Source organism: Emydura macquarii, unplaced genomic scaffold (assembly GCF_026122565.2).
Source record: "Emydura macquarii macquarii isolate MOO-44397 ecotype Brisbane River unplaced genomic scaffold, CSIRO-AGI_Emac_v2 contig_312, whole genome shotgun sequence".
NCBI lineage: Eukaryota > Metazoa > Chordata > Testudines > Chelidae > Emydura > Emydura macquarii.
The window spans coordinates 10,483,333-10,502,029 of record NW_027130449.1 but is presented as its reverse complement, the minus strand read 5'-3'; the positions used below and the strand labels follow the sequence as shown (position 1 = coordinate 10,502,029).

The following is an 18,697-nucleotide window of genomic DNA, read 5'->3' as shown; positions in this document are numbered from 1 at the left end:
CCCTCGTGGAAAGGACCCAAGGGATGGTGGCGGCAGCAGCTCTGCCCAGCCCCAGCAGAGGGGCTCCCGGCCGGCTGCGGGGGTGAGAAGGCAGCCGGGCGTTTTCCAGCGGGTGGGGCGGGGCAGAGCCTGCAGCCCCCGGCCGCACCTGCCCGGCAATGGGGCAGCCCGCCCGCGCCAGCTGGGGCCTGATTGCCGCGGCCAATGCCCAGCCCGGGATGCTGCAGACGTGATGCCTGCAGGGACCGGGCCGCCTGTCGCGCTGCCTGGCTCTGCCCCGGCCCCGGGCTGCGGCGGCGGCGGCAGCAGCAGGCGGGCGGGCATCGCCTCTTTGTCTGCAGGGGCGGAGGTGAGCAGGGGAGAGCGCAGCGCCGAGCGGCGCCGCCACATGCCGGCGGCTCCGGGAGCCCGAGCCCCGGCCGGACTGGGCGCGGCGCGCTAGACCCCGCATCTCTGCAAGGACCGGCCGACGGTGAGTGGTGCAAAGATCCGCCCCGGACCGCCGGCTTGCATCGCCCCGCGGCTCCTCGGGAGCCCCCCCGGGGGGCGCCTCGGCCGGGCCCGGGGGGGTCAGCTTTGCTGCAGTTTGCACGCGGGGGGGCAGAGGCTGGATGAGATCTGGGGGGCTCTGAGGAATATTCCTGGCACAGCTGCCCCCCGGGGAGGACATGGGGGGCGGGGGCGCGGCTCTGTCCCCACCATGAGCCCCGGGAAGCGTCAAGGTGACCCCCGAGGGCACCGGCCGACTTCTGCATCGCATCCTGCTCGGTGCGCAGCGGGGAGCGGCCCGGCCCAGGATGCACGGCCCGGGCTCCGGCAGCCCCGGGAAATGTAGGTCGGGGAGACAGTACAGCCCCACGCGCGGGGGAGGGGGGGAGACGGGCCCTGCAGGCTCCGCTTTCCCCCCCCAGCAGCGCTGCCCAGTTCGGGGTTCCCCTGCAGCCCCCTGAGATGCAGGGTGAGAGGGAGACGGCTGCGGCTGGCTCTGTGTCACCGGCCTGGGCAGCGATAACCGCGTCTCCCCCCCCTCTTCCCTGGAGGGGCCGGCCAGCCCCACCACGCTTCGCCAGCCTGACCGCCATGCAGCCCCCTCTGGGGTGGAGCGCACTGGCAACTGACCAGCGCACAGCAGCGCCGGGGGGGCAGCAAAGGAGGCTCTTGGGGAAGAGCGCCTCCTATTGCAGCAGCAACTGCCCCCTCCCCGTGCAGCTACATCCCACCCCAGAGGGGGCTGCATTTCAGTGGTGGGTGCTGACCTGAGATCCGGTGGGACCTACCGGAGCAAGGAAGCGGAGGATCAGATAGGCTGGGGGCTGTTTTAACCCAGGAGGGGCCGGGGCGGGGAAGGGCCCCTTCGTCACAGGAATTGGCTGCAATGCCGTGGCTTTGTCTGTCTGTCTGTCTGTCCCCTGCGCTGTCATCCCAACCCAGCCAGTAGCAGGAGCAGATCGGGGGCCTGGGGAGCTCCCTGAGCAAGTATCTAGAATCAAATCCCAGCTGGATTTACAAGGGGGGCCTCCTCTGACTCCCTCCGTCCTTTCCCTCTTGTCCCTCCCAGCCCCTGCCCAGTGAGGATGCAGGAGGATGGGGAGGTTGATCTCCCTCCCTGGTTGGCGGGAGGGAGAGAGGGATGGGGACGGGGCACAGGGCAACATGCTGCTCCTGCTTTACTGCCGCAGCCTGAGAGGTAGGCCCGGCTGGCAGAGCCAGCCATGGCCAGAGCTCCATGAATTATTGACCTCCCCGCTGATCAGTGCCGGCCTGCCTCATGGGGTGTGCATGTGTGCGGTCTGCAGAGCGGCGCTATGGCTGAGAAGGGGATCGACCCGACCTGCGTCTCCATCGCCTTGGAGGACTCCGTCTGCAATGCTGGCTCCCAGGACGCTCCTCTCCTGACCACCCACCTGAAGAAGGTGGAGAATCATATCACGGATGCGCAGAGGTTCTCGCACCTGCCCAAGCGTTCGGCTGTGGACATCGAGTTCATCGACCTGTCCTACTCCGTCCGTGAGGGCTCCTGGTGGAGAAAGAGAGGTAAGGACATGGCAGCCCCTGACAAGGGTGCAGTGGTCGTGGGGGTGTAGCGTCTTTCATGCCATTGGTGTCCCTGCGGGACAGGGAATGGAGAAATCTAGCCAGGAGGGGAGAGATTTGAAAAGAAACGCATGTGTCAGAGTCTTGGGGAGACACAGGGGCAGGAGCTGTGGAGGAGACGGCACTTGCACTGCAATGGCAAAGGGACTGTTAGGATACGCATTTTGCACTGTTTTATTTTAATGTGGCAACTAACGAGTTAACTGTTGTGGCATGTATGAGCTAACAGAGAGGCCCTCGTGAGTTGCTTGTATTCCTATTGGGTAGGACATGTGGGGAAGAAAAAAAAGAATACCCAATTCACTGTTGCAACTAATGTTCTATGCGGCATCTGTGGCCGAGCCTGGGGACAGCTTTGTGCTGCAGAAGCAGAGGGCTCTGGCTCTAAGTTGGGTAGATGGTGGTTTACAACTCTTACTCCCTGGAAACTCTTTTCTGTGTTTAATGGACGTGCAGTATTTGGTTAAGGACATCCAAGAGGTGCCAATGCCCTCCAGGGACAGAACTGGATGAGAGGAGGGAGCCAGGAGGGGAGGAAAAAGAATGAAACAAATCCTGGGAGCGGGGCTGGAGTGAGCCCCTGGAGGGGTATTAAAATAAAAGTGGCAATTTTGAGTTGGCTTCTACAGGGGATGGGCAGCCAGGGGAGATGTATGGAAGTCCCTGCTAAGCTGGAGATTCCCCCTCCCTGGGCAGGGACCGTCTTTTCGTTCTGTGTTTGTACAGCAACTAGCACAGTGGGGTCTCCACTCCCCACAGATGTGCTGCGTTGGAGCCGAGTGACTGGCTCTTCCCCACTGTTCTTATTTTGGTCATCCATGTGGGGCCGTGGTTGGATTGCACCACATTCTCTAACCACCAGACAGGAACTTGAAGGGGAGATAGTTGTCATTTCCTGTGACAGATAAACTATTGCTGTATAAACTGCAGTAACCTTTAGTTCTAACTTGAACAGACACCCAAGCCCCGGTACATTTCTTCCCTGCCCAGAGCAGAGGGATGGGCTCAAGCCATGGTATCTGACTGTTTGGAGGAGTTTGCCTCCAAGGTCTTGGCTCCTGCCTTTTTCTGCTATGGTGACTTTTCATCTTCAGAAAGGGCTTTGCAGAGATTATTTATCCACCACTGAAATGCAGCCACCTCTGGGGTGGGATGTAGCAGCAGTTGAACAGCACCCAGTAACACCACACAACAGCTGAGGACAGGAAGTGAAGGAGAATCCAGTGAAGCCGCCGGGCGGGATTTAGGGAGGCAGAATGGAAGTGCCCACACTGGACATCTCCTGTGCAAAGTGCCCTCAGTTACTGGCAGGTGGGTGGGTGGAATGGCACTTGAGAGATCCTGATGGATGTGTCAGATCAGAGCATAGTGCAGGTTGAGGGGGGAGTAGGTGTCTGTGTGTATGGGGGGGGGGGTAGTTTCCTGCTCCCCCTACCATCCCGCTTTCCAGGCCCTTTGAGGACCGCTCCTAGCAAACCATGCGTCGGTGGCATCCCCGTTTCATGTGTGTAAGTCGGGCCCCCAGAGAGCTGGGGGAGGCTGATGGCAGCCGGTAGGTGGTAGTCTCCTTTAATTAGCTCCCCTCATTAATGGGATGCCAATCAAATGACTCCAGCAGACAGAGGAGAAGCTGGTCCTGGTGGGGTGAAGAAGGAGGCTTTCGGAGCCCAGGTTCTGGTACTGGCAGGAGAGAGCTGAATGTTGCTGCAGCTGCAGAAAGCAGGGCTGGGTGGGCTGCATTAGTGCAACTGCACGGGCGCCAGAGATGACAGGACGTGCTTTTGGGGTGGTGATGTGTTACTAGCATGTCCCAAGTCTTATAGGACATTGACTGTGGTTGGGGCAGGACCAGGGCTTTGTAGGCCCGAGGTGAATGTTCCTACTGGGGAGGCAGTGTAACCTAGTGGATAGTGCACTAGCCGGCATCTCTGGCGAGCTAGGTTCTAGCCCTGACTCTGCCCCAAGCCTCCTGGGTGACCTTGGGCACATTTCTCACCCTGTCTGTGACTCAGTTTCCCCCTCTGTAAAATGGGAATAATGATATTGATCTCCTCTGTAAAGCACTTTGAGCTCTACTGATTAAAAGAGCACGGTATTATTAATCACTGTTGACGTGAGTTTTTCAGGGCTCAGCTCTCTTCTCAGAAGTCTCCTCTTCCCCTGGGTTTTGAATCCTAGATGTGGTACAGGATTTTGGGGTGCAAGGCTGGGGTTACCCAGAGCTGTGTGTGCCCCGTGGGAAGCAGGCACTGCTCAGCCATAACCAGTTAGCGGGGTCCCCCCCCAAGCTGGGTTCGGTGTGGGTGCAACCCCTCCACCCACTTGAACTGCTCGTTGGTATCACCTCTACCATGGGAGACAAAGGGAGTGTCCCCCTGGGCAAACCGGAAGGAGCTGGGCTTGTCTCAGCTGGCTGTGGTTCTGTGCAGCTCCTCCCGGCAGTGACACACCCCTCTGAGCAGAACCGTGGTCGATGAATTCAGCTCAGAGGGCCTGGGCCCTCCGCTGTAAATGAAGCACGTTCTCCCTGCGCAGGCAAACTGGGGAGTCCTTCACCTCTCACAGACACCTCCCCCACCCCCCACCCCTGGCATCCAGGAAGTTCTAGCATTTGATCTTTAGGGTACAGAGTTTGCCCATGGCTTGTGGACATGTGTCCCACATGGCTTCTGCATGTCTCTATTTACCAAGCATCATTATTTCCCCTTTTACATTTGGGGAAATGGAGGCACAAAAAGGGTAAGTGAGTTGCCCTAGGCCACCCAGTGAGTCAGTGGCAGAGCCAGGAATAGGGCCCAGGTCTCATGACTCTCAGTCCACTGCCCCGTGCTTTCTCCTTGAATAACGCAGCCTGTGCCCGGCGTGATGGACAGAGCCCCTTCTTTCCTCCAGAGCCGCACTGGCACATGTGGGGGCTGTATGCGCAGTCTATAAACTGTTCCACTGCATCAGGACTTTTTCCTCCCTCTTCTCTGCCCCCTTTTCCTACTGTTCCTCCTAAGTGGAACCTGAACCCCGTCAGGCCCAAGTCAAACCTTCACGCCCAGCGCCCAATCGCGGCTTTGGAATTAGGTGGAACGAATTCATCCAGCCCTGCCAGGAACAATGAACCAGGCTTAGTCACCTGCCTCTTAGCAAGGGAATGTCACCCGAAGCCTCTGTTATAATTGATGGTGTCACCCTGCATCCTGCCCATCGTGTAATGATGATGTCACCCTAACTGTCCCACACGTAACGATGAGGTCACTCTGCATCTCCCTGTTTCTCTGGGATCAGCTCCATGCCTGCTGTTTGCATTGACTCCCACAGAGCCTGCCCCACCCTGCCTGTTGTACTCAACCTGCCGGGACAGGAAGGGACAGGCATCAGCCGGGAGCTGATATAACTGGCCACATGTGAGATCCTTCTTCAGGGCCTGATCCTTGCTCTTGTGAGTAACCTTTACACAGGCAAATAGTCCCTCTGGTTCCAATGGGTGACCGACTCAGTTCCTAGTTCTTTATTCAGGCAAAACTTTCCCTGGAGAGCCCAGATGGAGGGGCTCTAGGATATGTCTCTGTCACAATAAATCCCTAGTCCCTTTCAAAGCAGGGTGGTCAGAATCGTTATCGCCATTTAGTCAATCAGATTGGAAGCTCTTTGGGACAGGGACTGTCTTTTTGTTCTGCATTTGTACAGCACCTAGCACACGGGGGCGGGGGGGAGGGAGGGGTCCTGCTCCACGCCTGGAGCTCCTACCGCTATAGTAATGCCAAGACCATGCCCATGGCTGTGGACATGTGCCCACATGGCTTCTGCATGTGTCTGTTTACCCAGCATCGTTTTATTCCCCCTTCTACGGGTGGGGAAACTGAGGCACAGAGCAGGGTCATGACTTGCCCAAAGTCACCCAGCAGACCCAGTGGCAGCGCTGGGTGTAGAACCCAGGTGTCCTGACACCTGGCTCCCCACCACCAGGCCATGCTGCCTGCTCAGGTGGTGGCTGAGAGTTCCCGAGTGGAGCTGAGACCGCTCTTCGCCAGGAGCATAAACCGGAGGGTGAGTTTCAGGGGGGTGATGGAGAGGGGAGCCTCACCCCCCTGCTTACGGGGGTTTGGAGCATGTGGGCTGTGGTCCTGGTGAAGCTTCCTCTCGGAGGCAGTTTCTTTCAGCCCCCTCTGCCTCACATCAGCCTCTGTCTGCTCCCCACAAGCCTCCAGATCCCCCCACTCTGCTGTAGATATCTGGGGGGTGGGGGCAGCAGGAAAGGCAGCTGGGGAGCAGGCCCCAGCGCAACCCCCAGCTCCACATCCCGGAGCTGACAGGCACTCTGCAAAGCCCCTGCAGAGACCGCTGTCCTTCTCCAGCCGCTGGCGGGGTGGGCTGAGGGCTCAGCGGCTGTGACGCGGGGGTTACTGGCTGTCAATGAACTCGAGTAACCGTGCTGCAAGCTGCACGCCTGTGTGGAGGCTGGGCGGGAGTGCGGCAGGGCTGGTGTGCGGCGCTGAGCCGTGCAGGGCTGGGAGCCGGGGGGGGAAGGGGGGTGTAGCTCCTTGCCGGGGTTTGCCGGGCTGCTGCTCCTGGCTCAGAGTTGTTTGTCACACACCGCCGCATCCCCCATCTGCCGCATCTCGCTCCGGCCTGGCCAGCACGCGTGGGACCTGCAGCAAAGCCAGCGGCCGGGTTCACGGGGATGAGGCGTCTGCTCGGTTTTACCGTTGTGCTGAGGAGCCCTAGTCGGGGGCCAGGCGACCTCAGCTGAGCCACAAAGCTGGTCCTGGGGGCACTGACGCCCCCTTTGCCCCCAGATTGCTCGCTGGTCCCACCAGGCACCTCCCTGTCCCAGCTGCTTCCCTGTTCCCGGGCAGACTGTGCCGTTGGTTTCCCACAGGGCCCGGGAGGGCAGCAGTAAAGGTTCTGGGGTGTACCTCCCCTACGGGAGGAAAGGAAAGGGGCACTTTAACACAGACCCACACCGGGAGAGCAGTCCCCGGGCCTGAAACAAGAGACACGTTTTCCCAGCCGATGAGGGAGGGCGGGTGGAAATGCTGCCGAGCCGTCCAGCCCGGAGCTAGAGGAGACTCCCCATGAGCCGGTGGCGGTATTGGATCCATGACACACCACGAGCAGGTCTGATTCCATCCAGCAGAGGGAAGGGGGGGCCCTGTGAGCCCTGGAGATGGGTACCACAAGGAGCCTCGCCGGGCTGATCTGCATATAGCTCCCATGATGCTCTGGGCTGAAGCCCCATTTTTCCTTTGCCGACTGCATTGCAGGGAGAGGAGAAGTTAGGAGGGACCATGCAGCGCCTGGCATTTCCAGGAGAGCGACCCCCCCCGCTGCCCCCCCCACCCGCCCAGCGGCTGTGGATGCTGAGGCCAGGAGTTAACCCCTTCAGAACCACAGCGGCTTGCTGATGCCAGCGGGGTTGCTGGAAGGAGCGGGATGTGGTGCGCACATTTCATGGCGGGTTGGTTCCTGCTGCCTCCGGCGCTGCCAAGATGCAGAGAAGCGTGAGCCCACCCTAGAATGCCTGTGTCTCTCAGGCTGTGATTGCTGGGTGCAGAAGCCTCATTGGGGGAGATGGGGGGGGAGTTAGTTCCTTATTTATAGCATGGCGTCCGTGTCAGAGGAAGGGCGTGACAGAGTGGGCACCTGTACCTGATCTCTAGGAGAACAGAGGGCTTGCCCTGCAAGACCGTCACCCCCTTAGCGTGATTTATTTATTTGTGTTGCGGTAGCTCCCATAGCCTGAGTGGGGGGAGCCGCCGTGCTAGGCCCTGTCCAGCCAGGATGCAAAGACTAGCCCTGAACATGGAAGTATCTGGCAAGCGGCAGCCGGTGGGCAGCAGACAGACACAGTCTAGGTCATTAGATTAGAACCTGGCATCCTCCTAATCTAATCTGATCCGCCTCTCTGCGCGCTTGCACTCATTCTGTCCGTCCTGTCTCTCTGATCCACCCCCAGCTATGGGCTGTAGGTGCTGCCCTCAATAACCTAAGCTGGAGAGGAAGGCACTCGCCTTCTGCCACTCCAGTCCTGGGTTGCCCTAGAGCAGGGGGGTTTGATTGCCTTTATTTTAGCCTGTTGCTGTGGGCCGCAGAGTTCTCCAAATCCAGCCCCACAGTCTGACTCCGCGGGGGCCCCTCCCCGTGCGGTTCTTTGACACCTCCCCCGGAGAAGCCCGAAATTGGCTTCAGAAGGTGATGGCTCCTGAGAGACACAAGGCAGTGTCTGTCACACACACACATCCTAGACATCTTGTTCCCAGCGCTGCAAAATGCTAATCAGACCCTTGAAGTCCCTGGTAATTCTGGGGCTGATTAGCAGCTGCTGCCCGGTGTCGCCATGCAAATCGATCCGGCTGGCAGAGGGGCACCAGGCAGGGAGGCTGGGCCCAGAAAGCCCTTCCCTGGGCAGAGCCCAGCCGATCAGTGTGCGGGGCGTGCCGGTGCACAGTGGTACCTCAAACACTGGTAAAGAAAGATCCCTCTGTGCCTTTCACGCAGTAGGGCCTGGCCCACCCTCACTGCTGCCGGGGGTGGGTGATGAAGGGGTTATTGCCTGGAGGCAAGGGGAGAGGAGTTCTTTGTCCCATGCCGGGCTCTCCGCATTTGCTCACCGTTGCCCCTTCCTGTCCAACAAGCCCCCCACTTGCCCTCCACTCTCCCAGGGGTTCTCCCTGCCTCCCCTGGACTCCCCACTCTAGTGTCTCGGCCGGCGCTTGTCTTTAGCCTGAGCCGCAGTGGTGCAAGGTGCTGGATGCCTGCTGGAGGGGATGGGGGAGAGTGTTTGGCACCATGCAGCATCGGGCCCGTAGGCGGGGGAAGCAGGAAGGGCGTCCCTGCGGCACAGAGCAGGCGCTGCTCTTGGTTTCCCCAATGCCAGTGTGCAGCGGCTGCCCCCCCTCACTGGAGCTAACGCAGTCACTGCCGGTTTGGCAGTGAGCGGAGCCCAGCCCAGGGTTTCTAACACGCCCGGCATGTTCATGATGCCAGAGAAGGAGTAACGGTGACTGTCCATGGGGGAGATCTTGAGGGTTTGGGGAGAGAAAAGTGGGGTCCCCTGGGATTCCACATTTTGGGTCCTATCCCACTTTGTTTGGTTTCTGCCATCCCACTATGATCCACTCTCAGTCCATCCCCATGCCATGCTCTCCGCGCTCCGTCCTAGTTTATTCTGTGCTCTGTCCCATTAGGATCTGTGCTCCGACCCAGTGTGCCCTGCCCGTGCCCGTCCCTGTGCGCTCTGCCCCACCCCTTAACTAGTTCTGTCCTGCGTCCTTTGTTCTCCCGTCTCTGGATGGCCGCTGAGGCTCCGGGCATGAAACTTATCGGGCTGGATATCGGACAGGCTCAGCAGGGTGCTGGAGGGAAGGGGGTGGCAGTGGAGGGAGCCTGCTGCTGCCCTTCGCTTCCTGGAATTTACAGCTGGAATTGACGTGGCTGTGCTGCTGGAGCCAAGCCGTCTGGCTGAGCCGGGGGCAGACGGACGCCTGTTCGCCTGACCCAGGCCCGGTGCCCTGTGGCGGTAGGAGGAGGCGGGAGGCAGGCTGTACGACTAGGACCAAGTCTGAGCCTTTGCATCTGAACTGCCCCAGGGCAGGCTGGCCACATTTCCTATTCCAACAGGGGCCATGCAAAAGGCTGGTCGGCTGCTTCCAGATCACTGAACACTAGCTGCAAAACACGTGCAACCTCTGGGCTCCCTGCTCTGAGCGCACCCCCACCCAGCTCCCTCTCTCTGGAGGGTCCATCTGCCCTGCCCTGGCTCTGCCCCAGCATGTAGCATTCTGTAATGATCCTTAGCCTGTTCTGGCTTGCCCTGTTGCTAAGGCCCATAGCTCCAGGCAGATCTGGGCCTCGCCCATCAGGGGCAGGAAAATTAGAGGGGAGCATCTGTCTGTAAAGCCAGTGCAATGAATATGGATGGGATGTCACCGTTCAGGGCAACTGCACCTGTGTTCCCCCTCTGGGGCTTCTTGCTCTTGGGCGCAGACCCGCGTGTCTCTCCCTCCTGGCCAGGGCATTTCCAGGCTGCACAAGTTACCTGCCTACACCGCGCGTTCCCCAGCGAAGTCAGACCACCGAAGCAGGCTGCTCTGCTTTGCTTTCTCACCGAAGGCTTTGAACGGTGTCATTGCCCACAATTAAGTCATCACACAGCTCGAATCAGTCACAGCGTGTAAGGCCAAAAGGCCCCAGATTATCTAACCTGATCTCCTGGCTGCAGCATTTTCTAAGCAAGCACGTTTATTCTTAAGGTAAAAGCAGAAGCTTGCCAGAGATCACCCCATCTCCCACAAGGACGCTGGCGGGTGACCCATCCTTCAGACCCCACCAAGGGGTTTTTCTGTGGTCCCAAGTTCATAGCAGCTCTGAGCTCAGAACAACCACCCCAGGAATCAGAGAGTGACTCTTTTATCCTGTTTGGGCCTCTGATTTTCTGCTCCTGTAACAGACGGTGGGGTTTTCCTTCAAAGGGATGGGACCATTAGATCATCTAACCTGATCTCCTGTATAATACAGGCCATTGCATTCCACCCGGTTACCCCTGGACTGAGCCCGGCACCTTATATTTGACTAAAGCAGGTCTTCCAGAGAGGCCTCCACTCTGGATGTGAGGCCAGCAAGAGATGGAGAATCCACCACTTCCCTTGTGGAAGGTGCCAGAGACGGGCCAAGGGCAGGGGCTGTTTTACCGTAGTGTGGGATGGGTTAAGCTGCTTCGCGCTAGGGGAGTTGCAGTTGTGGGGCTGACGCTAGGCATCGTGGCTACGGGGCTGGCATTAGCGACGGGCACCCCAGTCCTCCGGCACCATTGGGCAGCTCTCTGGGTTCTCACTCTGCTCTGTGCCCCTCTTCCAGGATACAAGACCCTCCTGAAATGCCTGTCCGGGAAGTTCTGCCGGCGCGAGCTCATCGGGATAATGGGCCCCTCGGGCGCGGGGAAATCAACGCTCATGAACATCCTGGCTGGTTACAGGTGAGGCGCTCCCTGGCGGGGTGAGGGGACGGGGCTCGAAGCTGAATGACTGACCTCTGTGCTGGGACCCAGAGCTCCTTGTTGCCTGGTCTCCGGTCGTGATCGGAGCGCGCTGCACCGTGACGGAGGGTCCTGGGGGTGGGGGGGTGAGCTCTCCAGTGTGGGGGGGTGGGGATCTGCACTCTCTCCGCCGCACCGGTGCCGCGCTCTGCATCTCTGGCTTGTCGCCCGCAGGGAGACGGGGATGAAGGGCCAGATCCTGGTGAACGGCCGGCAGCGGGACCTGCGCACCTTCCGCAAGATGTCCTGCTACATCATGCAGGACGACATGCTGCTGCCGCACCTGACCGTGCTGGAGGCCATGATGGTGAGCGGGCTGGGGCTGGGGGGCTGGCCTGGCCTGGGCGGGGAAGCGGGGCTCAAGAGCTGGGGGTTCTGCTGCGAAAGGGGGTGGGACAGCGGCGGGGGGTGGCCTGCTTGGAGCTGCATTTCGACCCTGAGATCCAGAAGCCGGCTGCAGTCGGCACAGGGCACCAGACCTGGCCCCGATTAGCCCGGCGTGGGCTTGCCACTGAGCCCGTGGCTGTCCGGAGATGTGATGGCAGGGGGCCACCTTCCTCCCCGCAGTGATCTCATTGGCCGGGGGGCAGTTAGCGCCGTTCTGCGCACACAGACGCCCGCTGGTCTGCGTCGGGGTGAGGACAGGTGACACGGAGAACGGGGAACCGCCGGGACAGGGGCGAGGCTTGGGTTTTATAGACCAGCCAGGGCCTTTAGCTGCCTGTTACTGGGGGCGTTTGGTGCTTGTGAAAGCTGGGGGAGCTGAGTCCTGTAGCCCACCTGCCATCCCAGCCCTGGGCTCCCCCCATGCACGCAGCTCTGCCAGTGCCCTCGGTCCCGACCCACAGCCCCCTGCTATTCCGTCCCCTGGATTCTGCTCAGCAGAGCTGGGGGCACAATGCCTGGTCTACCACAGCATCCCGTGCGGAGGCTGGGAGATCCCTGGCCCTCCCGCTGGGGACCGGGGCAGGCCATTCTGAAGGCCCCTGTGTCTGCTCCCTGCCCCGCAGGTCTCCGCTAACCTGAAGCTGAATGAGAAGCAGGAGGTGAAGAAGGAGCTGGTGAGTTCGGGGTCCCTGCTCGGTAGCCGAAGGGTTTCAAGGGAGGGCGGCACGGGCTGGGCACGAGGGGCGTGAGCAGGGCGTAGGAAGTGTGCTGGGATCCCCCGGCACCTTTCAGACCCCTGCCTCGCTGGCCCCATGGAGGGCTCACACCCCTCGAGGCTGGGCTGTGGCCGGGGGTGGAGGGGCGAGGTGCCCGGGCGGGGCGGGGCGGGGAGGCGGGCGCAGCGGCCCCTGTGCCCAGTCAGGCCATGACTCTCTCTGCTCCATGCCGGGCCCAGGTGAGCGAGATCCTGACGGCGCTGGGGCTGCTGGAGTGCTCCTACACCCGCACCATGTCGCTGTCCGGGGGGCAGCGCAAGCGCCTGGCCATCGCCCTGGAGCTGGTCAACAACCCCCCGGTCATGTTCTTCGACGAGCCCACCAGGTGAGCGGGGGGGGGGGGGAGGCGGCCACCTGACCCTCCTCGCAGCCCCGCCCGCCCGCCTGCTCCCCGCCTAGGGCAGCCTCCCCTCTCCGCTGCTCCAGGCCAGCGTGGGGCTCTCCTGCCCCGGGAGCCTGTGGCTGTTGCCAGCCCCTGGAGCTGCACGGGGGGAACAGGCATGAGCATGGGGTCACGTCCCTTGGCTGTCCCATCTCTTTCTGGCTCCCTTCCTCTCTGTCTCCGCACTCATCCTTCCCCCCACTCCCTCTCTCTTTCCCACCTCTCTTTTCTATCTATCCCCCCCCTACAAAACCCCTTTTCATTCCCTCTCTCCTCCCTTCCCCGGCTGCAGCGGCCTGGACAGCGCCTCCTGCTTCCAAGTGGTCTCTCTGATGAGGTCCCTGGCCCAGGGGGGCCGCACCATCATCTGCACCATCCACCAGCCCAGCGCCAGGCTCTTCGAAATGTTCGACAAGGTGGGTGAGTTCCCTGCCCGCCCCCTGTGCTTCGGGGAGCGTCGCCGGCTCACCGCAGCCCTGCCTGCAGGGGGCAAAAGGGTCTCGGCAGCTGGCAGGGCCTGTCTGCCCCCCAGGCGCTGAGTCTGGGGTGTACGGGGCGCGCGGATGCCAGGTGAGGGATGCCTGCAGGCTGACCGGGAGCTAGCGCAGAAAATGGGGGACCAACCTTCACCACCTGTGGGGCGGAGTCCAGTACGCGGGGGCAGCATCCCTCAGCTGGTGGACCCCTCCCCCCACCAGCTCCCCCTTCCCTGCAGGGCAGTGCCCGAGGGGCAGAGCGCTCCCTGGCTTGCATCCAGTTCCCAGGAGCAGGAGGTCTCGGGGCTTGAACCGTGGTGTTCAGTGGGGGACCTGCTGCCATTTCCCGCCCAGGCAGCCCTGTTTTCTCTTCCAGCTCTACATCCTCAGCCAGGGCCAGTGCATCTTCAAAGGGGTGGTGACCAAGCTCATCCCCTACCTGAAAGGCCTGGGCCTCCACTGCCCCACCTACCACAACCCAGCCGACTTCAGTAAGTGCCCACGCGAAGCCGGGGGGTCCGCCCGGCGCCTTCCCCTTGGCCTGCGGCCGGCCCACTCCTCTGGCAGGCTGAGCAGGGCCACGTCCGTGCGCGGGAGACGCCGAGGAGCGAGAGGACAGAGGCCGTCAGAGCTCCCGAACACATGGCCAGGTGCTACCAGAGCCTGGGGGAAAGGGGATCTGGGAGGGCAACGCCATGGGGAGGGGGCTGCGCCCTTGGGGTCCCCTCTGTCATAGCTGCCCCCATCTGGGGCACGTTTTCAGGAGCAGGCGAGTTTAATTCCCAGCCTGCCTGAGAGGGAGGGCAGAACCCACCCTCCAACACGCCCATTCTGGCCGCTCGGTGCCCGGGACCGGGGTAGGCAGCTGCCCCTGATTGTCAGCCGAGGCTGCGAGGGGCAGGGTGGCTAAGCTCTTCGGGGTCCGTTCCCCCCAACCCCCCACAGTTATCGAAGTGGCCTCGGGCGAGTACGGAGACCTCAACCCGTTGCTGTTCCGTGCCGTCCAGAACGGGCTGTGCACCATGGCCGAGAAGAAGAGCAGCCCGGAGAAGACGGACTCCTGCCCAGCCCCCTGCATGACGGTCAGTGTGGCAGCCCGGAGCTGGGCTCTGTCTCTGCAGGTGTGCCCGGGCTGTGGGTCAGCTATGGGGACCGGTCCTGGTGCATGCAGGGAATATCCCTGGGACAGCAGCGTCCCCGCCACCCATCTCACTGGTCGGCACCAAGGACGTGAGGAGACGGGGTGGGTAGGCAGCAGCCCCTACCTTGTTCCCCTGCCCCTGGGGGCGTGACGTCCATCTGTCCATCTCTGGAGTTTGGGATGCCCATCGCTGTGTTACCTGGGCACTCGTGGAGCACTCCCCCCAGCCCCCAGGCAGAGCCCCTTGTTCTCTGGGATCTCCCCATGCACCAGGGCACTTTGGAGCCCCTGGGCCATGCCTGTCCTGCTGCCCCCCGTCGTGGCATTCCCCAGCGTGTACAGCAGCACCGCCCTACTGGGTGCCGGAGGAAGTGGGATGGCGTCTGGGGCGAGCGGCGTGGCAGGTGCTGGCCTGGCCGGGGCTCATGGTCCCTGAGGGACTGGGGGTAAGGAGGATCCTGTGGGCGGGGCTGGTGTCTGCACTCCCAGGGGTTGCCCACGCGACGGGTTCAGGGCTGGGAGCCCCTGGGTCCCTGACCCTCTGTGTCCACACCCCACCTCCCCAGGACGTGGATCACATCGAGAGCCACACGTTCGCCACCAGCACCACGACCCAGTTCTGCATCCTCTTCAAGAGAACGTTCCTGTCCATCCTGAGAGACACGGTGAGGCAGGGGCGGGGGGCAGAGGGGAGCCATGGGGAGCAGGGTCCAGGGTTGGTGGGGGGGTCCGTGGCAGAGCGTGGGGATGTTGGAGGCAGGACGAAGGCACGTGCGGAGGGGATGGGGCGGAGGGAGAACTGCGGCTGGAGAAGGGAGGGGAGAGGCTGCGTCTAGGGCTGGAGGCAGGCTGTGGCCCTGCCCCTCTCTGAGCGCCAGGGCCGTCTTGCCCCTGCAGGTCCTGACCCACCTGAGGTTCATGTCCCACATCTCCATCGGGGTGCTCATCGGCTTGCTCTACCTGCACATCGGCAACGACGCAGGCAAGGTCTTCAACAACACCGGCTTCCTCTTCTTCTCCATGCTCTTCCTCATGTTCGCCGCACTGATGCCCACGGTCCTCACGTGTAAGGAGCTCGCCTGCCCCCGTCTCTCCCGGAGCTCCGGCGTCTCTCTCGGGGGCTCGCGGGTAGCTCCCGCAGCGAGCTGGGGGAGGGGGATCTTTCTGCACTGCACCAAAACAGCCTAGCCGGTCAGTCGTCGCGTCTGCTGGGAACTCAGGCTCCCTGTGCCCTGGTCCAGAGCTGAGTGGGGTCGCCGCAGGGCCGGGGGGCCAGCCGCGAGCCAGCCAGTGGGGTGGGCTGTGCCCCAGGCACGCTCAATGCTGCATTAAGGGCACAGGGGCGTCAGTGGAAGAGGCCCGGGCAGGTGAAGAGATCCCCTCAGCGTCCTGTGATGTGCAGCTGGGGGTGTCAGGCCCCTGGACCACAGGTGGGCAGAGGTCAGACTGGGTGGATGGGGATCCCCTAACTCAGGCAGCTGAGCTGCAGCCCTGGGCCACTCCAGCTAAGCCGGGCCTGGGAGAAGCCGGGGTGTAGGTAGGTGCAGGTCCGGTTCGGTTCTGCAGAGTACGCCGCGGCGTCCCTTGCTCCTGGTGGTGCGGGTGCCCGAGGGGGAGGTTCAGAACCAGCCATGCTGCTCCAGCTGGGCTCAGCCAGCTCCAAGCCCTCCCAGGGGTCCTGGGGAGCAGTTTGGCTTCGAGGGATTAGCATCTTTCAATCCCCCTCAGCTTCTATTGGGGCGAGAAGCCCTAGAATGGGCCCAGCACAGGGCACCATTTGCTGCTAATCTGCTGCGTCCCTCTGTCCCCGCAGTCCCTCTGGAGATGTCTGTGTTCCTGAGAGAGCACCTGAACTACTGGTACAGCCTGAAGGCCTATTACCTGGCCAAGACCATGGCAGACGTGCCCTTCCAGGTGAGAACTCAGCATGGGGGGGGATGATATAGGCTCTCCTAGGTGCGGCCCCTTGGCCGCTCTGCCTACAGGGAGATCCAGGTCTGGCTTCTCCCGGGTTCCTGCCCCTCTTTGCACATCCTGGGCCCTGACCCTACTGGGGAGGTGCAGAGTGGGGGGCTCGTCCCAGACCCCTGCCCCGCGGAGCTCACCGTACCACTTGCAGCACGTGGGGCGCAGAGGTCGGCGTGGAGCCGGCGTGGAGGTGGGCCCTGCTGAGCCCTCTCCCTTGCCCCCCCCGGCAGGTGATCTGCCCCATCGCCTACTGCAGCATCGTGTACTGGATGACAGCCCAGCCCCCTGAGGCCACGCGCTTCCTCCTCTTCTCCGCCCTGGCTACCTCCACCGCCCTGGTGGCACAGTCCCTGGGGCTTCTGATCGGAGCAGCTTCCACCTCCTTGCAGGTCAGCCGGGGCGCTGGTTTGGGGGGAGGCCTGGAATACACGGGGTCGGGGGCAGGAGTTTTTGCACCAGTCGGCTTGGTCGGGGTCCGTAATCGAGGGAGTGATGCACCTGGGGGGGGGGTGTGCTGCCCGTGTGCGAGGGGCTGTCAGCATTGCAAGGACCTGGCACTGAGCGTGTGAGTGCGCAGGAGTGTGCATCGCTCGCCCACAAGCGCGTGTGTGTCTGTGTGCGTGCCCAGGAATGCCCTGTGGACAAGTGAGCATGGGTGTGCATTGCGGGTGCCCGTCGGTGTGCGTGCACGCAGGGCGCGTGTGCGGGAGCGGGCTTCGCCGGCCGATGAGTATGTGACCACAGCCCCCCCCCGTCCCCTTGGCCATGCCTGACTGTGGGCTGCCTCTGCCTTGCAGGTGGCCACGTTCGTGGGACCGGTCACCGCCATCCCTGTCCTGCTCTTCTCCGGCTTCTTCGTCAGCTTCAAGACCATCCCCACGTACCTGCAATGGACCTCGTACGTCTCCTACGTCAGGTGGGGGCTCCCAGCGGCCGTGGGGACAACGCCCTGGCAACGCTCACACGTGGGTGGTGACGGCCCCGCAGCCCCACGAACGCTGCCCACAGACGTCCCCCTGGGAAGGCTTTGCAGGGGAGTCAGGCCTGGCCCTAGGGCTTGAAGGGTCGCCCAGCTACCTCCCCTTCCTCCCCTCCCACTGCCTTCCAGGGACCCCCCCTCAGGCCAGGGCGCCCTGCTCCAGGGACGCGCTGGCTGGGGAGCCCTAGGATGCAGGAAAGGCAAGGACCCTGGAGGGATGGCACCCCCGTGTGGCTGCAGATGGGTTGCACAGGCCTGCAGCTTCCTTGGAGGCTGGAGACAGGTCCGCTTTACGGGAGATGCTTTCACGTGTATTTGCCTGGCCCCTCCTCCTCCCCCCGCCGCACAGCGGTGCCCGTTCTGCAGCTGGCCAGCCTGATGTCCCCAAATGCGACGGGCGCCGCTGCTGGTGTGGCTCCTTGGTACACAGCCGTGCTGGGACCACTCCTGGCCAGCCCTCTGGCATGCCGCGATGCTCCCTGCTGCAGAGCGGTCCAGAGACTCGCCCAGCGCCAAGGTAGCCACTGGTAGCCACCCAGCGTTTGTGCAAATCCAGGGTGCAGCTGGCGGGAATGTCGCTTGTGCTCTGGCGCAGGTACGGCTTCGAGGGCGTCATCCTCACCATCTACGCCATGGAGCGTGAGGATCTGGAGTGCCGGGAGTCTCCCTGCCCCTTCCAGAATCCCATCAGGATCCTCCAGGAGCTGGACGTGGAAGAGGCCAAGCTCTACCTGGACTTCATCATCCTGGGCATCTTCTTCTTCGTTCTGCGGCTCCTGGCCTACCTGGTCCTCAGGTACAAGGTGAAGTCGGAGAGATAAGGGGGCCACTGAGGCTCAATGCCTTTCCCGGACCTGATCTGCCACAGCACGGACATTCCCGAAGGGACTTTCAGTCTCTGTGGATGCCGGACCAACGGGGAGGCATTGGGTAGTCAGTGGCCAGTCCCGGCTCAGTCGAGAAGGTTTTTTGGGACATCTCGGAACTGTTTTAACCTTTCCACGCTCTTCATTGCAAATGTTTTGTACAGTCCTGGGATGCCGCATTCTCTCCCCTGGAGCCGCGACATCAGATGCATCTTGGATTCCTTCCTCCACCCTCTGCCCCAAGCCAAGCCCCTCACCTCAGGACACCCGGAAAGGGACCCCGGAGGCAGCTGTCTTCCGAGCCAGACAAAGAGAGAGCAGCCTGCCAAGGCGTTGCCATTTGGGGGAGGGGGCTGCGCCTGTCTGTAGCAGTGTGTCGTGCAGTGTTTTTTTTTACCTTGCCTGCTCGTTGATGTCCAGTAGCATGTGCATCCATATTAAGAAGAAATCAGGAGACAACAGGAGGCTGAGTGGCAGGAGGCTTTCCTGTTTCCCTTTGCTGGCAACAGCAAACGCCATAGCCTCTGTCTTTTTTTGTAAACTTCCTTTTTTCTTAAGGAAAAAACAAAACCAAATGACGACCCAGCAGCGATTTGTACTGCT

At 61.9% G+C, this 18,697-nt stretch overlaps 1 protein-coding gene across 1 annotated transcript; it reads left to right on the top strand.

The window, feature by feature from the left end:
• On the top strand, positions 1–18,697 carry ABCG4 (ATP binding cassette subfamily G member 4). The gene is made up of 15 exons (XM_067562771.1): positions 1–82; positions 1,797–2,034; positions 10,942–11,059; positions 11,294–11,426; positions 12,130–12,180; positions 12,462–12,607; positions 12,957–13,080; positions 13,517–13,631; positions 14,086–14,222; positions 14,848–14,946; positions 15,179–15,347; positions 16,095–16,195; positions 16,480–16,638; positions 17,047–17,165; positions 17,824–18,697. Exons 2-15 carry the CDS (start codon positions 1,806–1,808, stop codon positions 18,047–18,049), a joined length of 1,926 nt encoding a protein of 641 aa, XP_067418872.1. The 5' UTR covers positions 1–82; positions 1,797–1,805; the 3' UTR covers positions 18,050–18,697.

What these genes read in the sequence shown, in the direction of transcription:
- ABCG4 (XM_067562771.1), top strand. Translation starts at nt 1,806, where the DNA reads ATGGCTGAGAAGGGGATCGACCCGACCTGCGTCTCCATCGCCTTGGAG. An exon ending in AGGAGGTGAAGAAGGAGCTG is followed by an intron (nt 12,181 to 12,461) that starts GTGAGTTCGGGG and finishes TGCCGGGCCCAG; the next exon opens with GTGAGCGAGATCCTGACGGC. An exon ending in TTCTTCGACGAGCCCACCAG is followed by an intron (nt 12,608 to 12,956) that starts GTGAGCGGGGGG and finishes CCCCGGCTGCAG; the next exon opens with CGGCCTGGACAGCGCCTCCT.